Raw genomic sequence first — 23,439 nt, forward strand, 5'->3', positions numbered from 1 at the left:
GAAACAAAGCACTGGCGTGTGCTTCGGACCCACATCACATGCGCTACTTCGCCCGCGCCGCCGCCTCTAAAGAATGCGCATGGGAATGCGCTCCGCGCGAGACACGCATTCCCGTGTTCACGTTTTCTTTCTGAACTATAAGCGACACAACCTGTGGTATTCAAAATACCTAAATAGCTGCGATCAAATTTTTCATTACGGAGCATCGTAATTGCCGGTGAATTTGTGTCTACATCTTTCTAATCTTTTTTTATCCCCAGCTGCGTTTCGCGTTCGCTCTTTCATATGCTGCACTCGTTCGCTCAGTTCAGCAAGGAACGCCGACGATCGACGCAGGGACGGGTGCTTAAAGGGACACTAAAGGGAAAAATGATTTCTTCTGCATCAGTAATTTATACCGTTCTAGAACACCAAAAAAAACACCACTTTTACAACGATAAGACGTTTGGTAAGCCAGAAAAAGCGCAAGAACGAAATACGGGTGGCGACGCCTACTCCAGTTCCCGCACCTGGGGGCTGTGACGTCTTGGATTTTGATGGCATCTTCTAGGGCCTACTAATTATATATAGTTGTACAGATTGACTACATTGTGTTCTAAAGGAACCAAATATTAAACATGGCAAATTGCGGTAACCTTTATTCAGCCAACGCGGCCCAAATTTGAAAACATACTTTGGAATCCTTGACGTCACGCTGACGTACTGGCGCTGGGGTTTCGGCGCGAAATTCAAATACTGATACTTGGACCTTCATTTTCTCATCTAATAATCAAACTATTTTTTATGACTGCCTGCAGGGTTCTCAAACAATGCTTCATTAGTCTAAACTGATTTATTGTTTCACTTTAGTGTCCCTTTAAGAGCTGCGCTCTGAAAAAGTTGCGCACACGAGTTACTGCATCGTCAACGGTATTCCATGCGCAGCATCAACTGCATAGCTTAGATCACAAAGAGTTATAATAAACCATCCACGTAAGTGACATCACAGCTTCAAACACCCACATTTTACTATATCGGTGGTGCTCTCAAAGAGACGCCCCTCCCCGACCCACTAAAGATTTCACCACTCTCTTTCACGTGAAATTATGTGTCTTCAACCGGCCACGATGCCATTTTGCAGTTAGTGCCTCGCTACGCACAAGCAGATAAGGATGAAGTGCTCCTTCGCAAGGGACGCTGAGGCGCAGCCTGGAAGACACAAAAGTATGTGAGCGAGTCAGTTACTTGGAAACGTTCAAAAGTGTCATACGCTCTATCGTGACTTATGACAGAAAATGCGGGACCACTTGGGACATTAGCTGCGCTTACGCAGACCAATGGGAGAGGGATATACGAAAGAAAGGAGAAATGCAGAGAGGTTAACCAGCAAAGAAAATCGAGTCTGCTTCCCTATACTGAATAATGGGGAAGAAGGAGCTAGAAAGACAATAGATAGACAGTGAACACACACCTGATTACTGCACGATAGCACAACACTGGATCACGTATAGTGAAATGAATGCCAACTCGTGTTAAAGTCGTTTGCGCAGGCCAGTTGTCCTTAAATAGTGTTGCAGTGACTTCGTTGTCCTCTTCTGCAATGGCTTATGAGCTCGGCACTGCAAAAAGGTTTTCTCTGATAAGTAGAGGCCGGATGTCTAGGCACTGAAAATGCTGTTTTAGGCACCTATGGCAGTGACTAAAGCTGTCAGTAAAGGCACATATGGGCGCCAAATGCTGTCCTTTAGGTATGTTTATTGGCTCAATAATAATTAACTTCCGCTGTGCGTGTGAGGATAAATTATTTTTTTTTTAGGAACACAGGTCACTAAACAGAGGTTTAGTGAAATTCGTTTTATTTTCTCAGTAAAACGAATTGTCGCCTAGGTTTCAAGATTGATCTGAAATGTAGTATCACTAGACAGCATGAGAAATGCTGTGAAAACAGTGATAAACAAGCACAACCTCTAGATTTTCGGGTATCATGTCGCAACTACTTTCACTGAGTATTGGTTTGTATGCAGAAAAGCAACGCTTAACACCTACCGAGGTTACCGGGACATATTTGTACTTTAGAACGTTCGATGATCCAGTGCTCTCTGGCATTGCAGAATGTTCGCCGGTTAGAATCCTTTGACAGCTCTTTCACTGCCGAAAACCCGGAAGTTTCGTCCGAGAGTTTCGAACACTCTATCAGCGAATGGTGGCGAACCTTACCTGGTGACCAAAATGAGCCCCACATTCCGGGTAATAGTTGCACATGAGCCTTGAAGTTTCTCGATGATGTCGGTTAAACATGTGAAGTGAGCACACAAGTGGGCTAACTCATCTTCAGGTGTTCCGTCGCCTAGCGCAGTTTGAGCCCTTCTCATAGCTATGATTTCGTCTACTGCAAAGCTGTTACAACGGCCTTTACACCGGCAAAGTCCTTGTGGCAATATTCGGCTTGCATTCAGCCAAGTTCCCCAGCAGGTGATAACAGTATAAACAAAATATGGCTACGACAAAACAAGAAAAAAGTAATTTTTTAGGCTCTGAAAATTCAATATAGCCACCAACGTCGAAAAAGGCACAATAAAAGTGTCACTAAAATGTTTCTAGATCAATAGCTCGTACTTATATGCTAAATAGGCCCGATAAGGATGTAAGAAAGAAATAGGCATTCCGCCTAAAGTTCCAGTATATACTGATAAGGGTCTGTGATCAAAGCGAGCTGGCGCGGTTGCGAGCGATCGCCTCATATACTGTAGCGAGGACAGTCACAGAAAGTGTTGAAGGGTCTCCTCGCCACCACATTCAAACCACGTACTGTACCGCGCTGTCGGTCCTTCCACTGCTAAAAGCAAAAGACTTCGTAAAGGCGACTCCTAGCCATAGCCGACAAAGCAGAATGGTCTTGCATTGGCATTGCCCAGTAGGGATGCGAAGGCGGAGAGAAGAGTCCAAATGGTGCAGTCGTTTGTTTTAAAAACATGGTGTGCCCTCGCAAATAACGTGATGTCTCCGCCAGCACTTGAAGTGAAGGGAACGTTTGAGCAACGCGTCATGTTGTGCCATGAGTGCAGCCCGGCCATGAACATTTTAGATCCCACGTGTTCACACATCTAACTGCACTTTTCGTTCGCGTTTCCCTGAATGGCTGTTGCTCAGCAAACTGCAGCTGCACTTCATCGCAGACATTTGTACAAGAGTCGTCGTCGCATTCATGTCGCAGGGCTTTATCGCGCGGAGCAGCGTGGGCTTCGCGTGCACAGATGGCTCATCGCCGGCGTACCGGCATGGAGCCTTCGACCGCGTCGTCGGAGTGATCGGCGGACAGTCCAGCGCCGTCTCCATCCAGCTCGCAAACCTGCTCAGGCTATTCCGCGTGCCACAGGTCAGAGCCGCCCGCTTTCCAGTACCTGGCTTGAACTCTGTTTTCACGCCAATACCCATTCACGTGCACGCAACCAGTGCGGCTCTTTGCAGCTCTTGACACTGCATACGCCATGTTGCATGCCGCGCATATCGCACACCTTGTCTCAAGAACCTTGCCCATCCGCCACCATTGTGTCACGTGGTCGTGACGTCAAAGAACAGAGTAGCAGTACTGTGAAAGACAAAACTAGCTTTTATTGGGCGAACCTGTGCCCACAAAACAGGCTACACTACACAGACTACACAAACAGGCTACACAGTACTGGCCAATGCCCTGAAGCGGTTCTTGATTCAAAGTAAAGGAATCAAAGTTCACGCAAAAAATTTTGCCTATATCAGGGTGTCTACCAAGCTGACATCTACAAATTCCCGGAGTTTTCCAGGTTTTCCCTGAGTGCCTTCGCAAAATTACCTGAGGTACACGGAACTTTATTTTACGTCATGACAGGCTGAAACCATGTCGCCCGAGGTTGTCACTCTCTAGTAAGCATGCTAAAATATAAAAGAAAACGACTTAATCCAGTTTGAATAGTAAGGAGTAGCATTTATTTTATTCAAGAAGAAATCAGAATGGAGAGATTAGTAAAATGCAAAGCAATTAAATAATTTTGAAAACACTAATAAAACTCATTGCAAATCGAGTCGAACATTCTAAAATACAAATAAAAAGGAGATGCATACATAAATAAATGTTTTTGAATATCCACTTCAGTCACGAATTATGATCGACTGTCGATACATATGTGTGAAACAAATATGTGGTGCTTGAGACTCCACTGAAAGCAAATCAAGTTGATTGAATGTCTCTTTGAGTATTTTACGATCAGTCATTATAATTACAGAGTAACGAAGTGCTTGAATATTGTAAAGTCAGCCAAGCTACGTTCCTTCATAAAAAGGAATAAGTCCCCCGCTCGAATTACATGCGCAAGTTATTCATTGACCTTAAGCGTTTCAAATAAATATATATATATATATATATATTTCAAGGTTGCTACCGACATGCCCCACGTCAAGCGTCACATAAAACATGGTAGTGCCTTCACCAACGCGACACTCTGTAACGATACATATCACTCAGAAGCAAAATGGAAGTAATTTAGCTTATCAGAATGTTAAATTTGTCCTAAGCTTAATATTCGTGCTCTAATCTATGCTACCACTGCACAGAAATGGCAAAAATAGGTCGCGTCCACAAATGTGGACGCCGTGAGTGAAGTGGATATGAGCTATTTTTATCAACTGGTAGCGAGGTCATTGGTATGAGGCCCGAACTTTGTCACAAGTGAGATTCTCTCTCAACAACTGGTGCGTCAACTTCAGCTGCCCTGACATACACTCAGCCCGCGCAAAATGTTTCAGTGTTGCGTTTCACTGCTTTAAAGAGTTTATTTTGGTTTGGATGAGGGACACCTGCATCTCGGCGTCAGCCAACACTTTGTTTTTTGAGCTCAAGCTCCTTGAAAGAAGCGGCGGCAGGCCTCCTTTCCCATTCATTCCTCAATGCGTAGGCACTTTCTGTCCTCGTCCTCCTTCCACGGCGCGTTCGCCCCAGGGACCATTTGAAGCACCCTCTTCGTCAGTTGTACTGTCAAAGTCCGATTTTTCGGACTCTCTACTTTTTACTCGGACTCTCTACTCTACGATTTTTCGGACTCTCTTTACGGACGCAAAAACGTCCGTAAAATGAACGCATGTCTTTTACTGCCGTTAAGAGCTCAAATCACCACAGGCACCTCAGAAAAGGCCTATCTGTACACTTATTAGGCATATCGTGCTCGTACAGTGACAGGAGATTTAAGGAATAGATACGGTGTGCTGTGACAATTGCCCATTCTCACTCTTGTTATGCTTCACCGCAATACTTTTAAGCATGCTTCACCGCGTAACATTTCTGTACTGAAGCGACGCTGACTTTCGGAAACCGGCATTATGCAACACGCCGTGCTTTCCGAGCTTCAAAGCCAATCGCGAGAACTACAAAGACGGAGTCGGTGCCATTGCTTACAGCGGCGAATTCTTTCAAAGAAAAACACGGCGCCGAGCGGCAAGAAGCTTAAGAGGAAGCTTTAGCTCGGGCCCAACTCTGATGCGGCCGATTCAAATACATGTAAAATGCAGAAACGTTTTTCTGAGATAAACCCTGGGCCGATTATAATGAAATTTGTTGCATTTGAGAGAGAAAGTTAAATTAGAGTGACTGCTGGAAGCTAAATTTCAATTTAGATGCCCAATTTTGTGAAAAAGATATTTCAAATATTCGACAGTTTTAAAAAATACAAGCACGAAGTTTACAAGCTCATAGCTCTGCATGAAGAACAGATATCGCGGCTCTGTAAACGGCATCCATTGGGTCAATAAAATCGCATAAATTCGATGCGTCATTTTACATCTTACGTGAATTTGTTACGTTGGTTACAAGGGTTCTGTAAAAGCTGCATTTGCATAATGCTAATTTTTTTTATATTCATGTGTAACACATCAATTTGGTGCTCTTTAGATGTACTATTAGAAGCAATTCACAGAATTGTATTATCATTTTTTGTTGTTGAGTTACAGAGTTGAAAACTTGATAGTTTCGTTTTTGAATTTTTTTATTTTTGCCAATTTTTAACAAAACGTTGACGACCTAACTCAAAAATTATAAACCAACAGTCACTAGATTTTAAGTTTTTCTTTTAAATGCAACAAACCTCATCAAATTCGGTGCAGTGGTTACAGAGAAAAACGAATTCTCCTTTTACATGTATTTAGATAGGAACACCTGAGCTAATGCTTCCTCTTAAGTTAATAGCGAACGTTGAAGCAGCTAGGCCTAACGTTAACCATGGCGGCGAGGTAACCAAAACGGCGGCAGTGGTGGCTTTGATTATTGCCGCTCCGGACCTGGGGTCGCGGCAGAAAGTCCGGAAAAACGGACGGCGAAGGACTCTTGCATCCGAAATTTCAGACGTTCTTACACATTGACTCTATGGGGTACGTGGTGGTGCCACGAAGCCGTCCGAATCATCGGGCATACCGAAAGTCGGTCATTGACTGTACACTGGCAACTCTTCCAGCCGACGACACGGCGTCAAAAGACGATTCGTTACGATCCCTCTCTGTTACGCGAGCCAGAATTACCGCGACTTTCATTCCCTTTCAATAAAATTACAGCTAATTCTCCCTGATTGAACCACAAAATACCCCGAGTATTTCCAGATTATTCAAAATCCCTGAGATTTCCCGCTCTTCCCGGCTGGTAGACACCCTGTATATACTATCTTGAGGCGAATAGCGGGAAAGAGAGTCGCAGTTTAGCCCGAAAGGCGAAGCAACCATTGCGATAGCAAATTAGAGCAAATTAGTGGACAGCTGTACGAAGTGAGGATAGTAGTTTTATAGGCCGCATAAACTTGTAAACATGGCATACTAACTAAATTAACAAGCATGATGCCAAGCGCGCACAAGCTAAACATAAACATATCTTACTTGATGACCACGTAAACTCGCTGTCAAAACGCTGCGATGAGGAAACGTGGCAGCAGCAGCGAGCGAATTGACCTTCGTGCTGGCGCTCGCATCAACGTGAAGTATGCCGCGAAAACACGGCGCAGAGCGGACTCTGTACCCATCGCAGATGGCTTTCAAGATACAGTGGCCCGGCTGAGCGTGCGCGGCCGCTCGGGCCGCCCGGAGTAGAACGCGCTCCCCCTTTCCCACCCTCTCCCCGAAGCCTCGCGCGCGGCGGAAGGAGGCGCGCTTCCTCTCCGCTTTCATCCGCTGCGTGCGCGAGATTAAGCCGCGATCGCCGGTACAAACTCTCGCACGCTTTCATTCGCACATACAGCATACGGCGCGCGGCGACGATTTGATCGTTCTTGGATTTTGTACGGAACCTCACGGCGACGCCGACGGCAGACCTGCGCCTGGATTGTCCATATAATTGCTATCGCAATAAAGGTGATACAAAGGCAAGGAAGACGAACACAGCGCTTGCCTTTGTATGAAAAATTTTTTTCACACTGTTGCCTTCCAGAATGAATACCGACTTGTGCAGCGAATCAAACTTTTGAATTATATTACTACTCTCACTGTTTCAGGTGAGCACCCTTGGCGGCTTCTACAGGTCAGGAGTTCGATCCCTGTTAGGCATAATGTTTGCAATGACTTGCCTTTCCAACGCCTTTCTCAAGCTAAAAACACGGTGTACTTAATTGCCTTTTCACTCGTCGTATTAAAGTGGAATGTTGGGCGAGTTGGTATGCATTTATAATGGGAACAACGCGAAAAAGATGATGATGAAGTGCTCGTCCAGTGTCTTTTCACTCCGTCGTCATCTTGTTCGCGCTGTTCCCATTATGAACGTCGTATTGTAGTTGGCTTGTGCTGCCCGCGTACCTTCTGTGTCGGAGAAACTCGATGGAACGCCTTCCTTAAGGTGCAGTGCTGCTGATGAAGTAGCGACATGTGTTGTGTGCCCACGAGTATACTCCTTCAGCACAGCTGACTGACGGCTGAATCCTGTATGCGCGCGTGCCCAGGTGAGCTACCAGTCGACCAGCCCGACGCTCAGTAACAAGCACAGGTTCGGCTACTTCTTTCGGACGGTGCCGTCGGACGTCAACCAAGCACACGCCATCCTGGAGCTCCTGCGCGCCTTCCACTGGACGTACGTGTCGGTCGTCTACTCGGACACTGACTACGGAAACAAGGGATACGACACGCTACAGGAGCTTGCTGCCAGATACCGCATATGTCTCTCCAATCCACAGGTGTGTCTCCTGGCGGTTGCTGACCATATATAGGGGGCTGACTATGCCATAAAGTGCTTCTTTTGCCAGTGATGGAGGCGCCAAGAAAATATAGACAAATTTAAAGCTGCCTCGAAACCGTCAAAGTAAATGACCCTCAAAACCAAATAACACAATCATGGATGAATTTGCCGACACGTAAGTTGGCAATGGCGTCAGATGCAAGACTTATGTGCAGGTGAGTCTTATGCATATTCGGTAAACACCTGAACGTTAGCACCTATCCGTGGTGCGCCTCGTCTACAAGAGGATTACGCGATATACAGTTTCCATACGCAATCAGTCGTTTCGGACTAATTTCTAGCGCACCGTCTCATGGCGACTTAACCTCCTTCGTATGCTGCACCATAAATGCACTGTTATCAGGGCCTAAATATGTTCCGTTGACATAGGAATATAATTAACGAAAGAAGCGAGTGTTAGTCATATTTCGGTGACCACGACATGGAACGACGGCTATGGAACGACGTGCATCCTACCCTCCAAAGCCGGGCACGCCATATGCGAAGGATAAATATACCAATCGAAGTTGCACGCCATCCTCTATCCTATTCTTAGCACCAGTATCCGCTAACACGCTTCTAGTGCTTCTGGCCACCCCGACAGACGCAAACATTAGTAGAAGGCCACTGGCGCACAATTAAACGCTGGCGCTCACGCAACCTGCATATAACGGTACCACACCGACAGGATGTGCCGACGTAATGGCGCTTGGGGACCTCGAAATGTCGCTCCTTCTTTGGGACCTGCAACGGGTCACGTGGTCAGTGATATGGAAACTTTCGTGACATATTGTCAAGGATTGATGGTGGGGTAGTTCGCACTCTCCGAACAGGAGGGGATGGGGCGACAACAAACCCACCCCGCGTGCGTTTAGTGGGGGTTCGACTGCTGACCGGCGATAAGGTCCACGCCTGATCGACCATGAACCAGAGGCATGAGACAGGAGGCGACGTCGTACAACACACACTCAATTTAATAAGATAAAATCATGCCCGAGACATAATGGAAAAAAACATGCAAACTTCCAGTAATGGGTCCTAGCTCGCGGAAGGCGTGCGGGTCACACAGCACACGCCCTGACGCCACTCGCGCGACACTAAGCCCACCACGTGGGACCCGTTAACACTCGCGAAATACAATAAAATACGCGACACAAATACAAAATACACGCGACAATAAATAGGGCAAACACTAAACTAACAGGACATACAATAATTAACACTCGATGGCTAAACAAATGAAAGATTGAACGCGATTGGAAAAGAGAGTCCGGCGGAAAGTTCTGAGAGCAGGCTGGAACACGAGGCTTATCTGGGGCGTGCTTGCCGAGGTCCCGATCTGAAGAGCGTCGGGCTGCTGCAACCTCGCTGCCGAAGATCCGGACGGACTTGCACCGTCTGTCGCTCGACCGGCGAAGACTTCGGCCTGGAGATCTCAGCCTGCCGACCACATCTTCAGCTGTCCCCCGGTGCACGACCCCGTTCCTTCGTCCTCCAAGCTGCTCTGCCGCTCGCCGAGCCGCGTCGTCCCTCCGCCGCGCTCAGCCGACACACGTGACCAAACCGGTCTGGCGAGATCAGGGACAGTGGGGAGCGCTCTCCCTCATCGCCGTTCAAGCGGCGTTGCTGCTGCTGCGGCAATGGCGGCCATCTTGAGAGGAGCGCGGGCATGCAACTCTGTGACACATATACAATGCTCTACACATTTGATAAAATTAAATAATTTGGTAAATTGAATACCTGCAGCCTTTGCTTCTTATTGCTGTTTTCTTCTCGGGTAATGGCTCCTTTTAACACCTCGAGGCGCTGGATAAGGACTTTGACCATGCATGCCGCGGGCACGCACACACAGGCGCACGCTACTTTTGGCGCCTATGGAATTCTCAGCTGACGTGAAATCTTGCGGCCCTCCCCCAGAGCATCCCCGTGGACCACTACACCGACGCAGACTACGACGCGGTGATCCGCAGCCTGACGCACCGCAGCAGCGCCCGGGTGGTGGTGGTGTTTGCCGACAAGGGCGCCGCGCGGAGCCTGATGCGCGCCGCCTGGCGCAGGCGGGCGCGCTTCGTGTGGATCGGCTCGGATGCCTGGAGCGGCCTCGAGAGCGTCGCGCAGGGCCACGAGGAAGTCGTCGAGGGCTCCATCACCGTGTCGCCCATGGTGCAGCCGCTGAACGGGTTCGAGCGACACTTCAGCCAGCTGACGCCCGACAACAACGCGCTGAACCCTTGGTTCCCCGAGTATTGGGAAGAGAAGTTCCAGTGCCGACTGCCTGACTTCCAGGTCGGCCTCTTACCTGTCTTACGCGCGGGCATTTTGCACGTCATGGTGCTTTTTGGCTGCAGTGAACGTGTGTGCAAAGGGCCCATTGTATAGTGAAGGCGGAAACAGTGCAGGCCAGCAACTTGATTGCTTATGAGAGTCCGAGGAAATGAGCATCGGGTTCTGCTTAATTTCCGCCTATTTCTCTTGTCGCGACATGGGAGAAGACACCATGCGTCACTGCACCGGAGTTCGATATGACACAGCGAACAAAGCAGCGATTCATTTGAGCATATGCGTAGACGATAGGATCAAGTTTCCGTAGAGATACCCCCGAAAAGCAACTTCGTTTCAAGACCTTGCACATATGCTCGGCAGTGACAGTATAAAGCATTCGGATTTCTCACGATATGGTGCCAAAAAGTATGAGGTTCCCATTCCGGTATGCTCAGTAGGCGCGACTTCGCCCATGGTAGTCGACCTTTCGCCCATGGCAGTCGGGCTCATGATGCACGCGCATAAGCAAGGTAGCAGGCTTCAGAGTGGCGCGCTAAAGAACAACCGCTTATGGCACACCGAAGGCAAGTCCACAAAAGCAACGAATGGTGCCCTAGTAAGCAGAAGAAATTCTGACAGAACCCATCTCACAATGGCTGCCGACGTCAATGCGATTAGCATTCAAACAATGTAGCGAAACACCGTATTGGGGAAGACCCCTTTATTAACATGTGGTGGGTCAAGTAAGAATGTTAATCGTTAATACAACCACGCACCACAGCGTCCACGCTTTCAGACGCAACAAAGAAAGCTTCACTAACCATGGCCTCCAAACCATAGCCAGTTTTGCCTGCTGTCAATGTAAAATTAGGGTTCAGCATATCCGACTACGAATGAACTACACAGGCGTAAAACTTCTTTATGACAGCTAGAAGAGCACGCGTTCTCTCTTATAAGTCGGACATGTGAATGTAATTTACTTTTCTTTTTTCTTGCACTATAAATTGGGCGAAGTATAGGCTAAGAATGCTAATCACTTATCTTTTTATTTATACATACTGCATGCCGCAGTCGGGCCCAAGCAGGAGTAAAGAACAAGAAAATAAGTAATACACGAATGGCATGTTAAGAGTATTAAATATACAGTGTCAAAGGAAAAAAACGTAAATACAAATTGTGAGTTGGGCAGTCTTGCATAATGAACATGTTACATACCGAAGTTGATGTTCGAAATATTAACGAAGGATTCTACCGAAGTAGAGGAAACAGATATACTTCTAGTAGCTTATTCCAGCAGGCAATGGCGGATCAGTGCGAAGTGAATGTCTCGTGAGGTCTGGTAGGTAGGCAGAGCTACTGATCTTCAAGTGGCCATGATAGAGCTCATACATAAATTTTATCCTCGATAGCGCTCTACGATGGACTAGTGACTGTAGATTAGCTTTCATGACTAACTGGCTAACACTGCTCCATTTTGAATAATCTAAGGCAACCCGAATCGCTAATCTTCGTATTCGTTCCAGTTTGTCAATTAAATATTTCTGATTCGGGCTCCAAATTGTATCGGCATACTTTAAGTTAGGTCTTACTAGACTTTTGTAAGCTTTCAATTTGGCAGGGACTGTTGCCCCGCGCAGTTTACTTTTCAATAGTGACCATTTACTCTGGGCTTTGCGACAAATGTCATTATTGTGGCTTTCCCAAATTAGGTTATTTGTCATAGTTACGCCCAGATATTTTATGCACGACATTCTGGCTAGTGGGGTATTGTCTAATGCATATGTAAAGTCAAGCGGATGTTTTCTGTTAGTGAATGAAATGTATTTTGTTTTACCAGTGCTTAGTCTCATACCCCATTCCTGGCACGTGCCACTGTTGAATAGAACGTAAAGAGTCACTTAACGTGCTGATCTGCACAGCTAAGCACAGACTTATGACGCAGTCGTCTGCGAACAATCGTGCATGCACTGACGGGTGAACACAGCATTGTATGTCATTTATATAAATTAAAAATAATATGGATGCAAAAACCGATCCTTGCGGGACACCAGAAGAAACACTCAATTCCTCAGAGGAACAGGACATCACAGTAACACTTTGTTTCCTATTAGTAAGGTAACATGAAATTCAGGATACAACATTTTTATGGGTACCATAAGCATAAAGTTTGGTAATTAAGTCAATGTGGGGAACAACGTTAAAAGCTTTAATCCTGTTTTCTGTCATATAAAAGCTACCACACAACAGATCAAAATCACCAGTCAACCACTTCCATTCCTCGGAAGACTCGATGACGAAACCATAGCCGGACCATACATTCATCATGTGCCCGGCTGTCCTCGAAGCGTTCACGCAGTTCTGCGACAAGACAGAACGGATCTCCTCCTTGAAGTAGTTCCCTGCCAAAAGCAGCCGCGTGATCGCTCCGCCACATGTATTTCGACTGTCACGCGGTAGTATGTACAGCACAGATCTTACAGGAGGCGGGCCTTCTGACCACGTGCGCTGGTGCCGTGCAGGAGACCCCTTTCAACAGCCAGTTCCGGCTGTGGTGCCCGAGCGTCGGCCGGCGAATTCGACCGGGCTACCGCGGCTTGCAGTTCGTGCGCGATGCGGCGTACGCGTTCGCGCACGCGCTTCACGACATGCAGCGCGACCGCTGCGGGCCGCAGCACCAGGGCCTGTGCGCCTCCATGGCGCGCGAGATGCAGAGCGACGCGCTGAAGCGGTACCTCGAGAAGGTATCCTTCAAAGGTGGGCGCCGTACTCGGTCCTCTGTTACGAGCTCTGCGCGATTGTCGCATGCGCGCTCAAAGTGACGACACAGCGTGATATGCAGTTATCACAGTGCTTGATGAAAGTCCAGTATTGTGACATCTACTAGTACCCAGCATTTCACTGTTGACGAAATTTGCGTGTGCCTATATTGTGAATGCTTGTTCATTCTGCTATTAATGTGTAGCAGGCTGAAGGCCCTTCAAGGCACCTCACTTTAGCCGTTTAGAGTGATTCTTTATAGGCTGCAAATCGGAGGAAATGAAAAGATTCGCGATGTGCGTGAGTGAAACACGTAACGGCAGGAGAAGCCGGTGGTCACCCGCAACCTAGAAAAGCATAGAAATTACAGCTGTATAGGGTGGTGTATTACTTTAATGTTTCTGCAATCGTGTTCCTAATCAAGGGAGAAGCAGTGAACTTAAGAAGAGCCTCGCTACCGGGAGCCGAATCCACCTCTTATCGTGTAGGCTCACTCGCTGCACAATTTCTTGTGCAGTTGAGTACAGGTGTATGCAATGAATACATGAAACCATCAGTCTGTGAAGCTCTTAATCATGTTCTGAACAGCCTGTAGGCGCCATAAGTATCAAGGCCCTTACCGACTGCTGAGAAACCAACGGATCGGTGACATAGCTATGTAATGTGTCTGTCATGAACACATACTCACACACACACACAAAGAAAAAAGAAACACTGCCATGTTTGACATCATCACTTTATGCAATATATATTATACTAGCATTACCACTCTGTGTCGTGAAGCCATAAAAATTTACTTGTCCAAATATGCAGACGAAGGAGGCAAGACATTCCGGTTCCTACCGAGTGGAGATGCGCCTCCACGCTACAGCATCCTCAACTTCCAGCGCCTAGACAACAACAGTGCTGCCGACGGTGCTCTGCCTCGCTACGGCTGGCGGCACGTGGGTAGCTACTCGCGTGAGTGGGACTCCTTCATGCACTGAGAATATCAACAAGGCCTCCTACGCATTTATCGCGCCTCCATTTTTGAATGAGGAAACTAAAGTAGATGTAATTTTAATCGAGTGAACTGCCTGCTGTGGCAGACAAGGGTTGCTCCGGCCTTGCCTATAGAGCAGATTTATTGCGTTAAGCAAAGTGCTACTACGGTCGTTTTTAAGCGAAGCTAGTGTTGGCTCACTAGTGGCGATGTCATGATCACGCAAAAAAAAAAAACGTAGCTGCTCCCCCCGCAACGCAGTTGAGGGAAAGGGCCGGCAAGAATCATTTCGAAGCACGGATGTCCAACCGCTCTTTCATCACCTAAGTTTCTCAAACCTTGTTTCTCTTTCTTTACAAAGTTATTCCTCGGGATTTTGACAATGATAGCCCACAAACAAATGTCATGTAAGAAAACACCGACAACACATGCCTTTTATGTTAGATCTTTTCAGAGTGAAATAATAAAAGTGCGAAACAGTAACAGGAGATCGGCCCACACAAGCGGCAGCGTTTCAACCAGAAAGCTCGCCTTCGTGCGTAGCGTTCGCCGCCAGGGTTTCCCGGTAAACATTACGGGGACGTAAGCTACAGTTGCCGGGAAGCGTGAAAAGCAGTCAGACATCTTTGATAGCTATCGCGTTCCACTCTTAAAAGCGAAGTTTAGGCGTCCTCCAAATTTTCAAGCGAAGCTTGTATTGGCTCACAAGTACCGTTGTCGTGGTCACGCGAAAAAAAACCCAGTTGCTCCCAGAGCAGAACAGCTGCGGGAAAGGGCGGTTTGGCGAGTTGACAGCTGCACCGGCTCTGGAACATAACTAGCAAGGATTCCAGCTGCACAGACAAGCGCTCTCGTCACGCAGGCGACCAGTCAGAGCCGTTTCGCTTCCGCCGAGGAGGAAAAAAGCAGGGAAGGGTTTCGCGCGCGCTGTGCCGGCTTCGTTTCCGATCAGTTCGGTCTGGGTAAACAGATGGTACACCCACGCGTTGCGCGTTCCTCCAAGGAACAGGCAGCGTTCAACGAGCAGCGGCGAGAACTCGCCCGTGAAAGGGCTCGTCGTCGGCGCACTGATCCAGCCGTTAGAGCCGACCGAGCCCAGGTAATCCGACAGCAACGGGAAGATCCCGAGCTGAGGGAACGGGAGCTCGAAGCGATCCGGCACCGCTACCTGTGGGTTACTTAACCGTGACGAAGGTCAAGTGCACGCATGACAAGCTCCGCTTACCTCGATTTTCTGGTAGGGGAAGGGTCGGTGATTTTTTTTTAGGCAGCAGTCATTTTACAAACAGAGGTGTTCAGTACAAGACTGCAGCCACGAAGTAATCAACTCTCCGTAAGAAAGCGTACAGTTCATTTGGCATTCATGGTCCCTCTGTCATAAGAAATGTGCTTCTGGCGACCTCATTCCCTATAGGAACTCTTACCTATGGGCCTCGCTGTCCGTCATAAAGAAAGAGGAAAGAAAATAAAGAAAACAGATTTTTGTCGACGTCTTGTAAGCGCTAACATTAGATGGTGGCAATTCTACAGCTTCAGCTAGCAGAGAATGAGATATACCTGTAAATCGTTATTATCGCGAAGCCGAATGCACAACATAACAGCTCCAAGAGTGTTCTCGTACAAACTTAGAAAGAAGGCTATCACAGTCCTTCGGTGCGCGCAGTGGGGGACGATGGCGAGGCCAAGCTGGACCTGGACCTGGAGGCGCTTCGCTTCAAAGCGGACGAACCACGGTTCCCGCACTCCTTCTGCAGCGCCCCTTGTCGCCGTGGACAGGCAAAGCTACAGCTGGAAGGAGACACCTGCTGCTGGTTGTGCAGCAACTGCTCCCAGTACCAGGTATATATCTTTCGGTACATGGACACTCGATAAATGCATCCAAGCAAAATTGCACAGGCCTAATGACAGTATTCAAGGCTGCCTGCGTGCATTTATATCATTGAAAAAAGGGTGATTGTAGCGGAGAGGAAGAAGGTTAAAGGAATCAATATTTGTTAAATAACAATTTAAGATAATAGCGAAAATGCCTATAGTTGCTCAAAAGGATAGTGAGGAATACTGAGTTGGTTCCATTCTCGTAGCGCATACCTGGATCCTTTAAGGCTCAGCACAAGTTAGATGAGACACTCTGCGAGAGGCCTGTCCCCAAAGGTCGTGCAGTAGGTTTAAAAACAATTCATTTCACAACCTTTCTGAATGATCAATGTCGCCACTTCCATGCAATGCCCATTAGAGACAATACACTGGTTCCATACCTCTTCTTTCATTGCTGGAAGCACCCTTGGAAGTACTTTTTCTGTTAAGCACTTCGGCAGCGATGTCCTTTCATTTTGAATTTACATCAAAACCCCGCAATGCCGCTCCCAGAGCACCCTTTTGCATATGGGGAACGGTGCAGCATGCGCTGAGTATAGGGAGGATGTTCCGGCACAGTGATGCGTTCCGGAACAGTGCCCCTCTATAATTTGATTGCACGCGGCGCACCCGATCTTTCAGACGCTTCAGGAAATAACTCCGAGTCGAAAGCTGCATGGATGGTTTGACCTTCAAAAAGGTGCGAGACCGGGCTAGTTGGTATTTCATAACGACACAACCAGCACGAAAGTAGACACATAACGCAAAAAAGCGACAAGGACAGGCGCTGTCCTTGTTAGTATAAGGGCAGTGCTTGTTGCCTGGAACGACCCTTAGCAAGAACTGACTATCGTCAGAATTTTTGCATTTAATGCAATTCTTATCGTCGTCACTTTTGCTCAGGAGTCGCCAGTTTCTATACCACCTTGGCGCAAACATCCTCCTTTTTCAAAATTTCAGTCAACATTCAGTCAACAGACAACTTTCTCAACCAAATGCTTCCGATATCATAACAGTCATTCGGCAGTCACTGAGCACAAGGGAACGCACAGGACTAATCCTTTCAACTTCACACGAGGTGGTGAAGGGGTATGGTAGCGTGCTAGTTCGACATCGTCCTTGCGGTCTTCACAACCTTTGCGAAAACGCTGGACCCACTTGAATAGTTTTCTTTAGGGCCTCTTTTCCGTCGGCTTTCCCTTGTGCAACATTCGATGAATTTCTGCCCCGCTCTTACTTAATTTCACAAGTAAGTTTATATTGATCTTTTGTTCCGTCGATCTCCATTTTGAAAGACTGAAAAGGGGTTGTGCAAAAAGTGCGTGCATAAAATTCCGCCGTCATGCAGCAGTCCGGCTCGTACTAGAAGTCACCTGGGTGCTTTTGTTTGGAGAGAGCGGCGCTGCTACACCCTCTTCCACAATTTTGCTTTTTTGGTGACTCACTACACGAACTTTTGGGACAGACCTCGTATAGGCATTGTGCAGATCTCCTACAAGGAACTTCCCAAGGGCGTACTTTAAGCCAACTTGACTGAACCAATGTTCTAGGTTGTGCTCTATAAGAACGTCCCGAGTATGCAACTGGGATGTTTTGACCATTCGAGGTGATCCTGCCAACATTTTGCATTGACTGGGAGCATCCTCGTTCCGTCTTTTTGAGCAACTTGTTCAAACAAGCTGATTTCTTGAGCGCAGTACCTGGCGGATGAATTCCACTGCCGCGACTGCCCCTTGGGGACGGTGCCAGACCCAGAATCCAAGGCGCGCTGCCTGCCGCTGCCCGAAGAGTTCCTAAGTTACGGTGACCCATGGGCTATCGCTGCTCTGGCGGTCGCAGCGCTGGGTGCCGCGGCCGTAGTGTTTGTGGCGCTCGTGTTTCGTTCGTACGCCGACACGCCCGTGGTGAAGGCGTCAGGGCGCGAGCTGAGCAGCATGCTGCTGCTCGGGCTGCTGATGTCGTATGCCCTGACGCCGGTCATCGTGGCCAAGCCGTCGGCGTGGAGCTGCGCGCTGACACGCTTTTTCCTGGGCCTCTGCTATGCTGTATGCTATGCGGCGTTGCTCTGCAAGACCATTCGCACGGCGCGGATCTTCGGAGGAGGACGCCGAAGGTCAGTGCATGTGAATGCGAAATCCCTTGTACCACGGTTTCTGCGTGGACAGCCCACACACATTAATAATAGCAGACCGAGATGGGAAGGAGGTTACCTCTGATCATGTATGCTAATGGTACCGGTAGCGCTTCGAGCGATCGAAAGACACGCAGGAAAGAAGAAATACTCCTGTCCTAAACCACTGTTGTTCTTGAGCGAGGCGTCCCAGCACGCAGCAGAAAGCACATCTGGTCACCCGAAATGACATATGTGGCTTTGGCCACAGCTGTGCAGAAAGCATGCAGTCCGCTGTCATCAATAGCGGGCCAAATTGCATGGTCAAGTCGACACTTTTTGGTCCTAACGCAAACGAGACCAGCAGACTTGGGAAAAAAATACAATGCGAGACCAACAATTTCGTGTTATGAAGAAAACTCGTCCTGCGACGGCATTGCTATACTTAAGTGCATAGCCAACGTTCTCATGCATGGCGCATCAACGCCAGGTAACTCGACTTGCTTTTCCAATGCAAAACCTTTTATGACGAAAGCTTGAATGCGGCAAGCGCTGCTTCTCACTTTTCACCTTATTTATTTGAACCTAAAGACAGTCGGCTGGCTTCGCGCCTCAAATAGTGCAAGGGTCTTGTGTTACTTGGATAGTGTTGGTCCCTTCCAGAGTTACACGGTTTAGGCATGCCGATTCTGAAAGCACCAACTTCTTGCTTACGTCACCATCGGCCTGCCATCTTCGGTGCAATTGCCTTATCTTTTTCAGGCTGCGCTATACAAGCCCTCGGTCCCAGCTACTGTTGGCGGGCCTGCTGATCAGCGTACAGGCCACCCTGGCCGCGGCGTGGCTCATGCTCGAGCCTCCGTCTGTGGCGCACGTGTACCCGAGCCGAGCGCGCAACGTGCTTGTTTGCCAAGGCTCGGACCGTGCATCGTACCTGCTGGGGCTAGTTTACCCGTCGCTCCTGATCGGAGTATGTACCGTATACGCTTTCAAGACGCGCAAGTGTCCCGAGGGTTTCAACGAGGCCCGCCACCTGGCGTTCGCAAACTACACCACTTGCGTCATCTGGCTCGCCTTCCTGCCACTGTTCCTGCTCTCCGGGTCACCAACTATACGCACGCTGGCACTCAGCTTCCTTCTCAGCCTGTCCGGTGCTGTCCAGACAGCTTGCCTCTTCGCGCCTAAAGTACGTATGAACGGTCTCGATTGCAGCTACTGAGATCCGCCATTTTGTGTTAGCAATGCAAATGTTTCGCAACTGTACAGCCTGTCACCTGTCTTAAGCAGTCTAAAGCCTACGGAAGCGGCGCGTCTGCGAGAGCATTAGTTTAAAAGGCGGCGCCGCTAGTCAAAGAGCGCAGTTCTGGTCATGCGCTGCCAGGCAGTCAGGACACCGCTACCACGCGTGGAATGCGTAAGGCAGCTTTCCATTGTCTGCCGCTCCCAGAGCTTGAAACCAAATCCACCTGAAAGAAATTGCACGGCTTGAGATGAAAACTTTAGACAGGTTAGCTTACCATGCACCTTCGTTGTGGCACTTTCCAGAAGGACAACTGCCTTGTGAGCTTGTGCTGTAGTGCAGACTTCCCCGCAATCCTGCCATCCGCTTATTTTCCTAGATGCTCATTACAACGGCTGGCTAGTTCAAGTTCGGTCAGGTCTCGGAAAGCTCGGATCCGTGCATGTGGTTCCATGCAACACCACCAGATGGTGTCGCTCTCCGTGCACACTAGGGTGCCTCGATGCTGCGAGCTGCCGTAAGGGCGGAGACACTGCCTTCGTGACGGCTATATTGGGCAACCGCAGATACGGCGGGCAATGGAGCGTCGGCCGATATTCTTGTTTAGCATGCGCCTGCGCCAGCAAATTCAGGTGTATAAAGGTCTTGCACATTTACTCGCAATCCTAAGCGCTTCTTGCACACAGAAATAGCGCATGCATGCTTGCATGTGCACAGATCTCAGAGAAAATGACTACTGTGCAGCTAGGTCCACGTTCGCCAACTGGGATACTCAAACCGTTGAATTACTCGAAATGCCAGCGCACTATTCCAGATGCCGGAGAATTCAATGCAACGCGTAGTGTATAGGCACCGAAAGGGTCTTAAAAGAAAGGCTTTATTAGGCAGACTTGCGCCTTCTAAAAACTGCACCACTTCGCGGCGGCGATAGCAGCAAACGTGCTCGGCTTTCATCGATGAACAGGATGCCCGCCGCTCTCGGCCAAGCTCAATTTAAAGCCGGTAAGAAACTTTGAGATAACACGTTAAAGACAACGACCAAATTCTGGAACCCTACATAGGCCGCTATTTTGCAGCGATGCCTTATGCCTTATTCTATGCTATTCTGATCATCGACCACACAGGGCCGCCTGATCCCGTTGATAATGTGGGCAGACCGTCGCTCTGACCACTGGCCAAGCGCGAAAAGCCGGAAAAAGCATAGAATGGGAAAAGGCATCGTTACAAAATACCGGCCATAGTCGCGCGTGGCTCGGATCAATCGAGATAAATCTGGGCGCATCTCGCGTCACAGAAAAACTGATAATGCGGCGTGCCGGCCGCTTTAAGAATGATCAAACAAACAAAAGCAAGCTTCGCGGTATTATTAGCCGGAACACAACACCCTCGCATGCTGGTTTTTACGACTGAACTCAGTTCAATCGCCCAGCACCTGACGCACAACACAGCAGCTTCGCGAACTCCCTAACAATGCTGCTTTACCAACGCTGGAAGGAACAGGCGCAGCGAGCGACTCACCCCAATATGGCGAGCGCGGAGCGAAACGGCGGCGCGGCGCAGGCCAAAAAGTTTCACCACCCTGTACACTTAAGAACACTTCACACCCTTTGGCGTTGCCTGATGCCTTGATGCGTTTCCTTTATCGCTGCGGGCCCGGAACTCTCCAGTAACGAACGGCACGCGCGTTATCAGCATAGAACAGTTTACACCCTTTGGAGTGCCCCATCTGATAACACCATCCATCCCACGCGACGCCCAGCCCACCCATTTCGCCCGCAGAGTCGTGGAAGATTCTTTATTCTATGGTGGAAGTTTTAAAGCGAAAGCTTTACTGGCCGCGGCCGTGCTCCGAGGAGGCACGTGACGTCACACCGAGTTTCTTGTCGTTGCGTTCGCCTCCGCTCGCTTCGCAGGCTGCGTCGCATGCCTGATTACATGTCGGAGGATTGAAAAGGAGAGCTCGCGTGTGCCGCAACCATAGTTGAGGCGGCAGTAAGGACGGCGACAATTCTGATAAGCAGGAGGAGGCCTGGAATAGACATCGGAACGAGATGAGGAGGAAACGAATCGCACAGGAAACAGACGAACAGCGCGCCGAAAAACTGGCTAAACGCCGCAACATAGCTAGACAACCAGACTAACCTGGACTTGCAATCAAGATCAACCAAGGCTAACCATGCTATGCCTTAGCTTTCGCTACGTATATCCTGGCATATCCGAGCTAAGCCACTGCCAATGTTTTACAGCGGCGCGGGGCGTAGACGTTTGCCGCTAGATGGGAAGCGCTGGCGGCGGTGACTTACTTGGCGCGCGTTCAGCTGCGCCAGTGTATGCTTAAAAAATGGGCGAGCCCTTCAGCATCGAAGAGTTGCGTAGTAGTCTAAAACAGAACGTTATAAAACATCATTTACATTGTATTGTCATGGAAGAATCAGCAGCTGTCTTGTTTTCTAATATTCTGTGGCCTCGCTTCCCTCTTTTGGAAAAAAATTAAATGGAGCGGTTGCGCGTGCGTGTTAGTACATTGTTTTACTATCCTAATTCTTTTCTTGGGACTTTCGCATTGCCACTGTCACTATAGATCTTGATGTGAAATGCCTTTTTCGTTTCTTCTGTAATGGAACTCAATATTCCGGCGACAGCCTCATTCATGTGCTATTTAGGTTTGTCCCTTTCGTAATGAGATCAAAAACTTCAGTTGCATTGTGTCAAATGCGTAGGTGTACATCGCTCTGTGCAAGCCGGCCAAGAACACCCGCGAGGGCGTAATGAGTCACCATCATGGCGGACGCTGTGCTGCGGTTGGCTGCGCTGTGCACCCGCCGTTAGCACTCAACAACTTGGCCAAGGCCGACAACATTGACAACATGGCCGCCGAGGCTGCTGCTGCTGCCATCGCCAACGTCAAGCCTCTCCGCGGACAGAGCAAGACCCTGTGACGCGCGTGCCCGCTTTCCACTGCCCCTTGCACAAAAACTGCAGTAAATGGCTGTGCTTGCAAACTTTTGCTGCATTTGCATTCACCTAAACAATTACACTTGCAATGCCAACAACCAGCTATTATTCTAGCTTTCTGTATCACTTGCATATTATCTGCACAGCACTGGCACAATGTGCGGAGATACCAATGCCTCGGTGATATCTACAGTCCGACGCTGAAAGCTGTATAGCCTCTAGATGTAGTACATAATGTACAGTCACGTCATGTACTTGTTGCTGTTCTCCTGAACTACATTTCACAGAATGGCATGATTTCTTTCCTCTTTCCCCAGAATTACCAGCCTGAGAAGGTACTACCTGGCATATTTGAAGCAATGCTTCACTAAATGGCATATTTGAAGCAATGCTTCACTAAATGGCATATTTGAAGCAATGCTTCACTACATGGCATATTTGAAGCAAAGCTTCCAATATAGCTGTATCAAAATTCTTTCACCTAATTTCATTTTTCAAAATTTGACAAGCACCAAGCTACACCCACCTAGAACGCTCACCTCAGCTGCGGGAGGTTGTGAGTTTGATTTGCACTGCCGCTGGGCACCCGTTGGTTCAAATGAGCACAAGTGTACTACAGCTAGGTGCTGATATGTTTGGGAAAGGAGCCTGCACTCTAAACTCCTGTCAAAACCCTCGTGAACACACCAAAATGGCAGCCATTTCCCATGTGGCGCCCCAAATGAACCTGTTGAGGTGGGGAAGCCTTCGGGTTGGAGATATACAACCCTTTCCAAGCACTGAGGTCCTATAATGGCCTAGTACCAGGCCGGGAGCACACTTGTACCCACTTTACCGGTAGGTACCTTGTGGCAGCACTTGCCCCTCCAACAGGGCCGTCTGTGGTTGGACAACCAGGCACCCATAGACAACTGGTAAACCTCTATTGAGCCCCCTTTTCAAGATCTGAACCCCCAAAAGAGCCAAACACAAGGCCATAGAACATTTCTACCCATTAGAAAATGTATTTTAAATTAAATTATGGGGTTTTAGGTGCCAAAACCACTTTCTGATTATGAGGCACGCCACAGTGGAGGACTCCGGAAATT

The 23,439-nt window shown here is 48.5% G+C and overlaps 1 protein-coding gene across 3 annotated transcripts in view; it reads left to right on the plus strand.

Moving 5' to 3' along the window:
• LOC135919744 (metabotropic glutamate receptor 2-like) overlaps nucleotides 1-22,398 on the plus strand; it is a 34,980-nt gene extending 12,582 nt beyond the window's left edge. For 2 of the 3 annotated variants that reach the window (XM_070534566.1, XM_065453626.1), the window contains exons 4-12: nucleotides 3,194-3,355; nucleotides 7,920-8,150; nucleotides 10,109-10,477; nucleotides 12,973-13,207; nucleotides 14,024-14,170; nucleotides 15,856-16,031; nucleotides 17,744-18,159; nucleotides 18,919-19,342; nucleotides 22,117-22,398. In XM_070534566.1, the coding sequence (XP_070390667.1) occupies nucleotides 3,194-3,355; nucleotides 7,920-8,150; nucleotides 10,109-10,477; nucleotides 12,973-13,207; nucleotides 14,024-14,170; nucleotides 15,856-16,031; nucleotides 17,744-18,159; nucleotides 18,919-19,342; nucleotides 22,117-22,335 (2,379 nt within the window). In that variant the 3' untranslated portion in view covers nucleotides 22,336-22,398. The remainder of the gene's footprint in view (nucleotides 1-3,193; nucleotides 3,356-7,919; nucleotides 8,151-10,108; nucleotides 10,478-12,972; nucleotides 13,208-14,023; nucleotides 14,171-15,855; nucleotides 16,032-17,743; nucleotides 18,160-18,918; nucleotides 19,343-22,116) is intronic. The other variant, XM_070534567.1, reaches the window with a different exon arrangement.
• Nucleotides 22,399-23,439: the final 1,041 nt, after the last annotated feature.

Source organism: Dermacentor albipictus, chromosome 2, assembly GCF_038994185.2.
Source record: "Dermacentor albipictus isolate Rhodes 1998 colony chromosome 2, USDA_Dalb.pri_finalv2, whole genome shotgun sequence".
NCBI lineage: Eukaryota > Metazoa > Arthropoda > Arachnida > Ixodida > Ixodidae > Dermacentor > Dermacentor albipictus.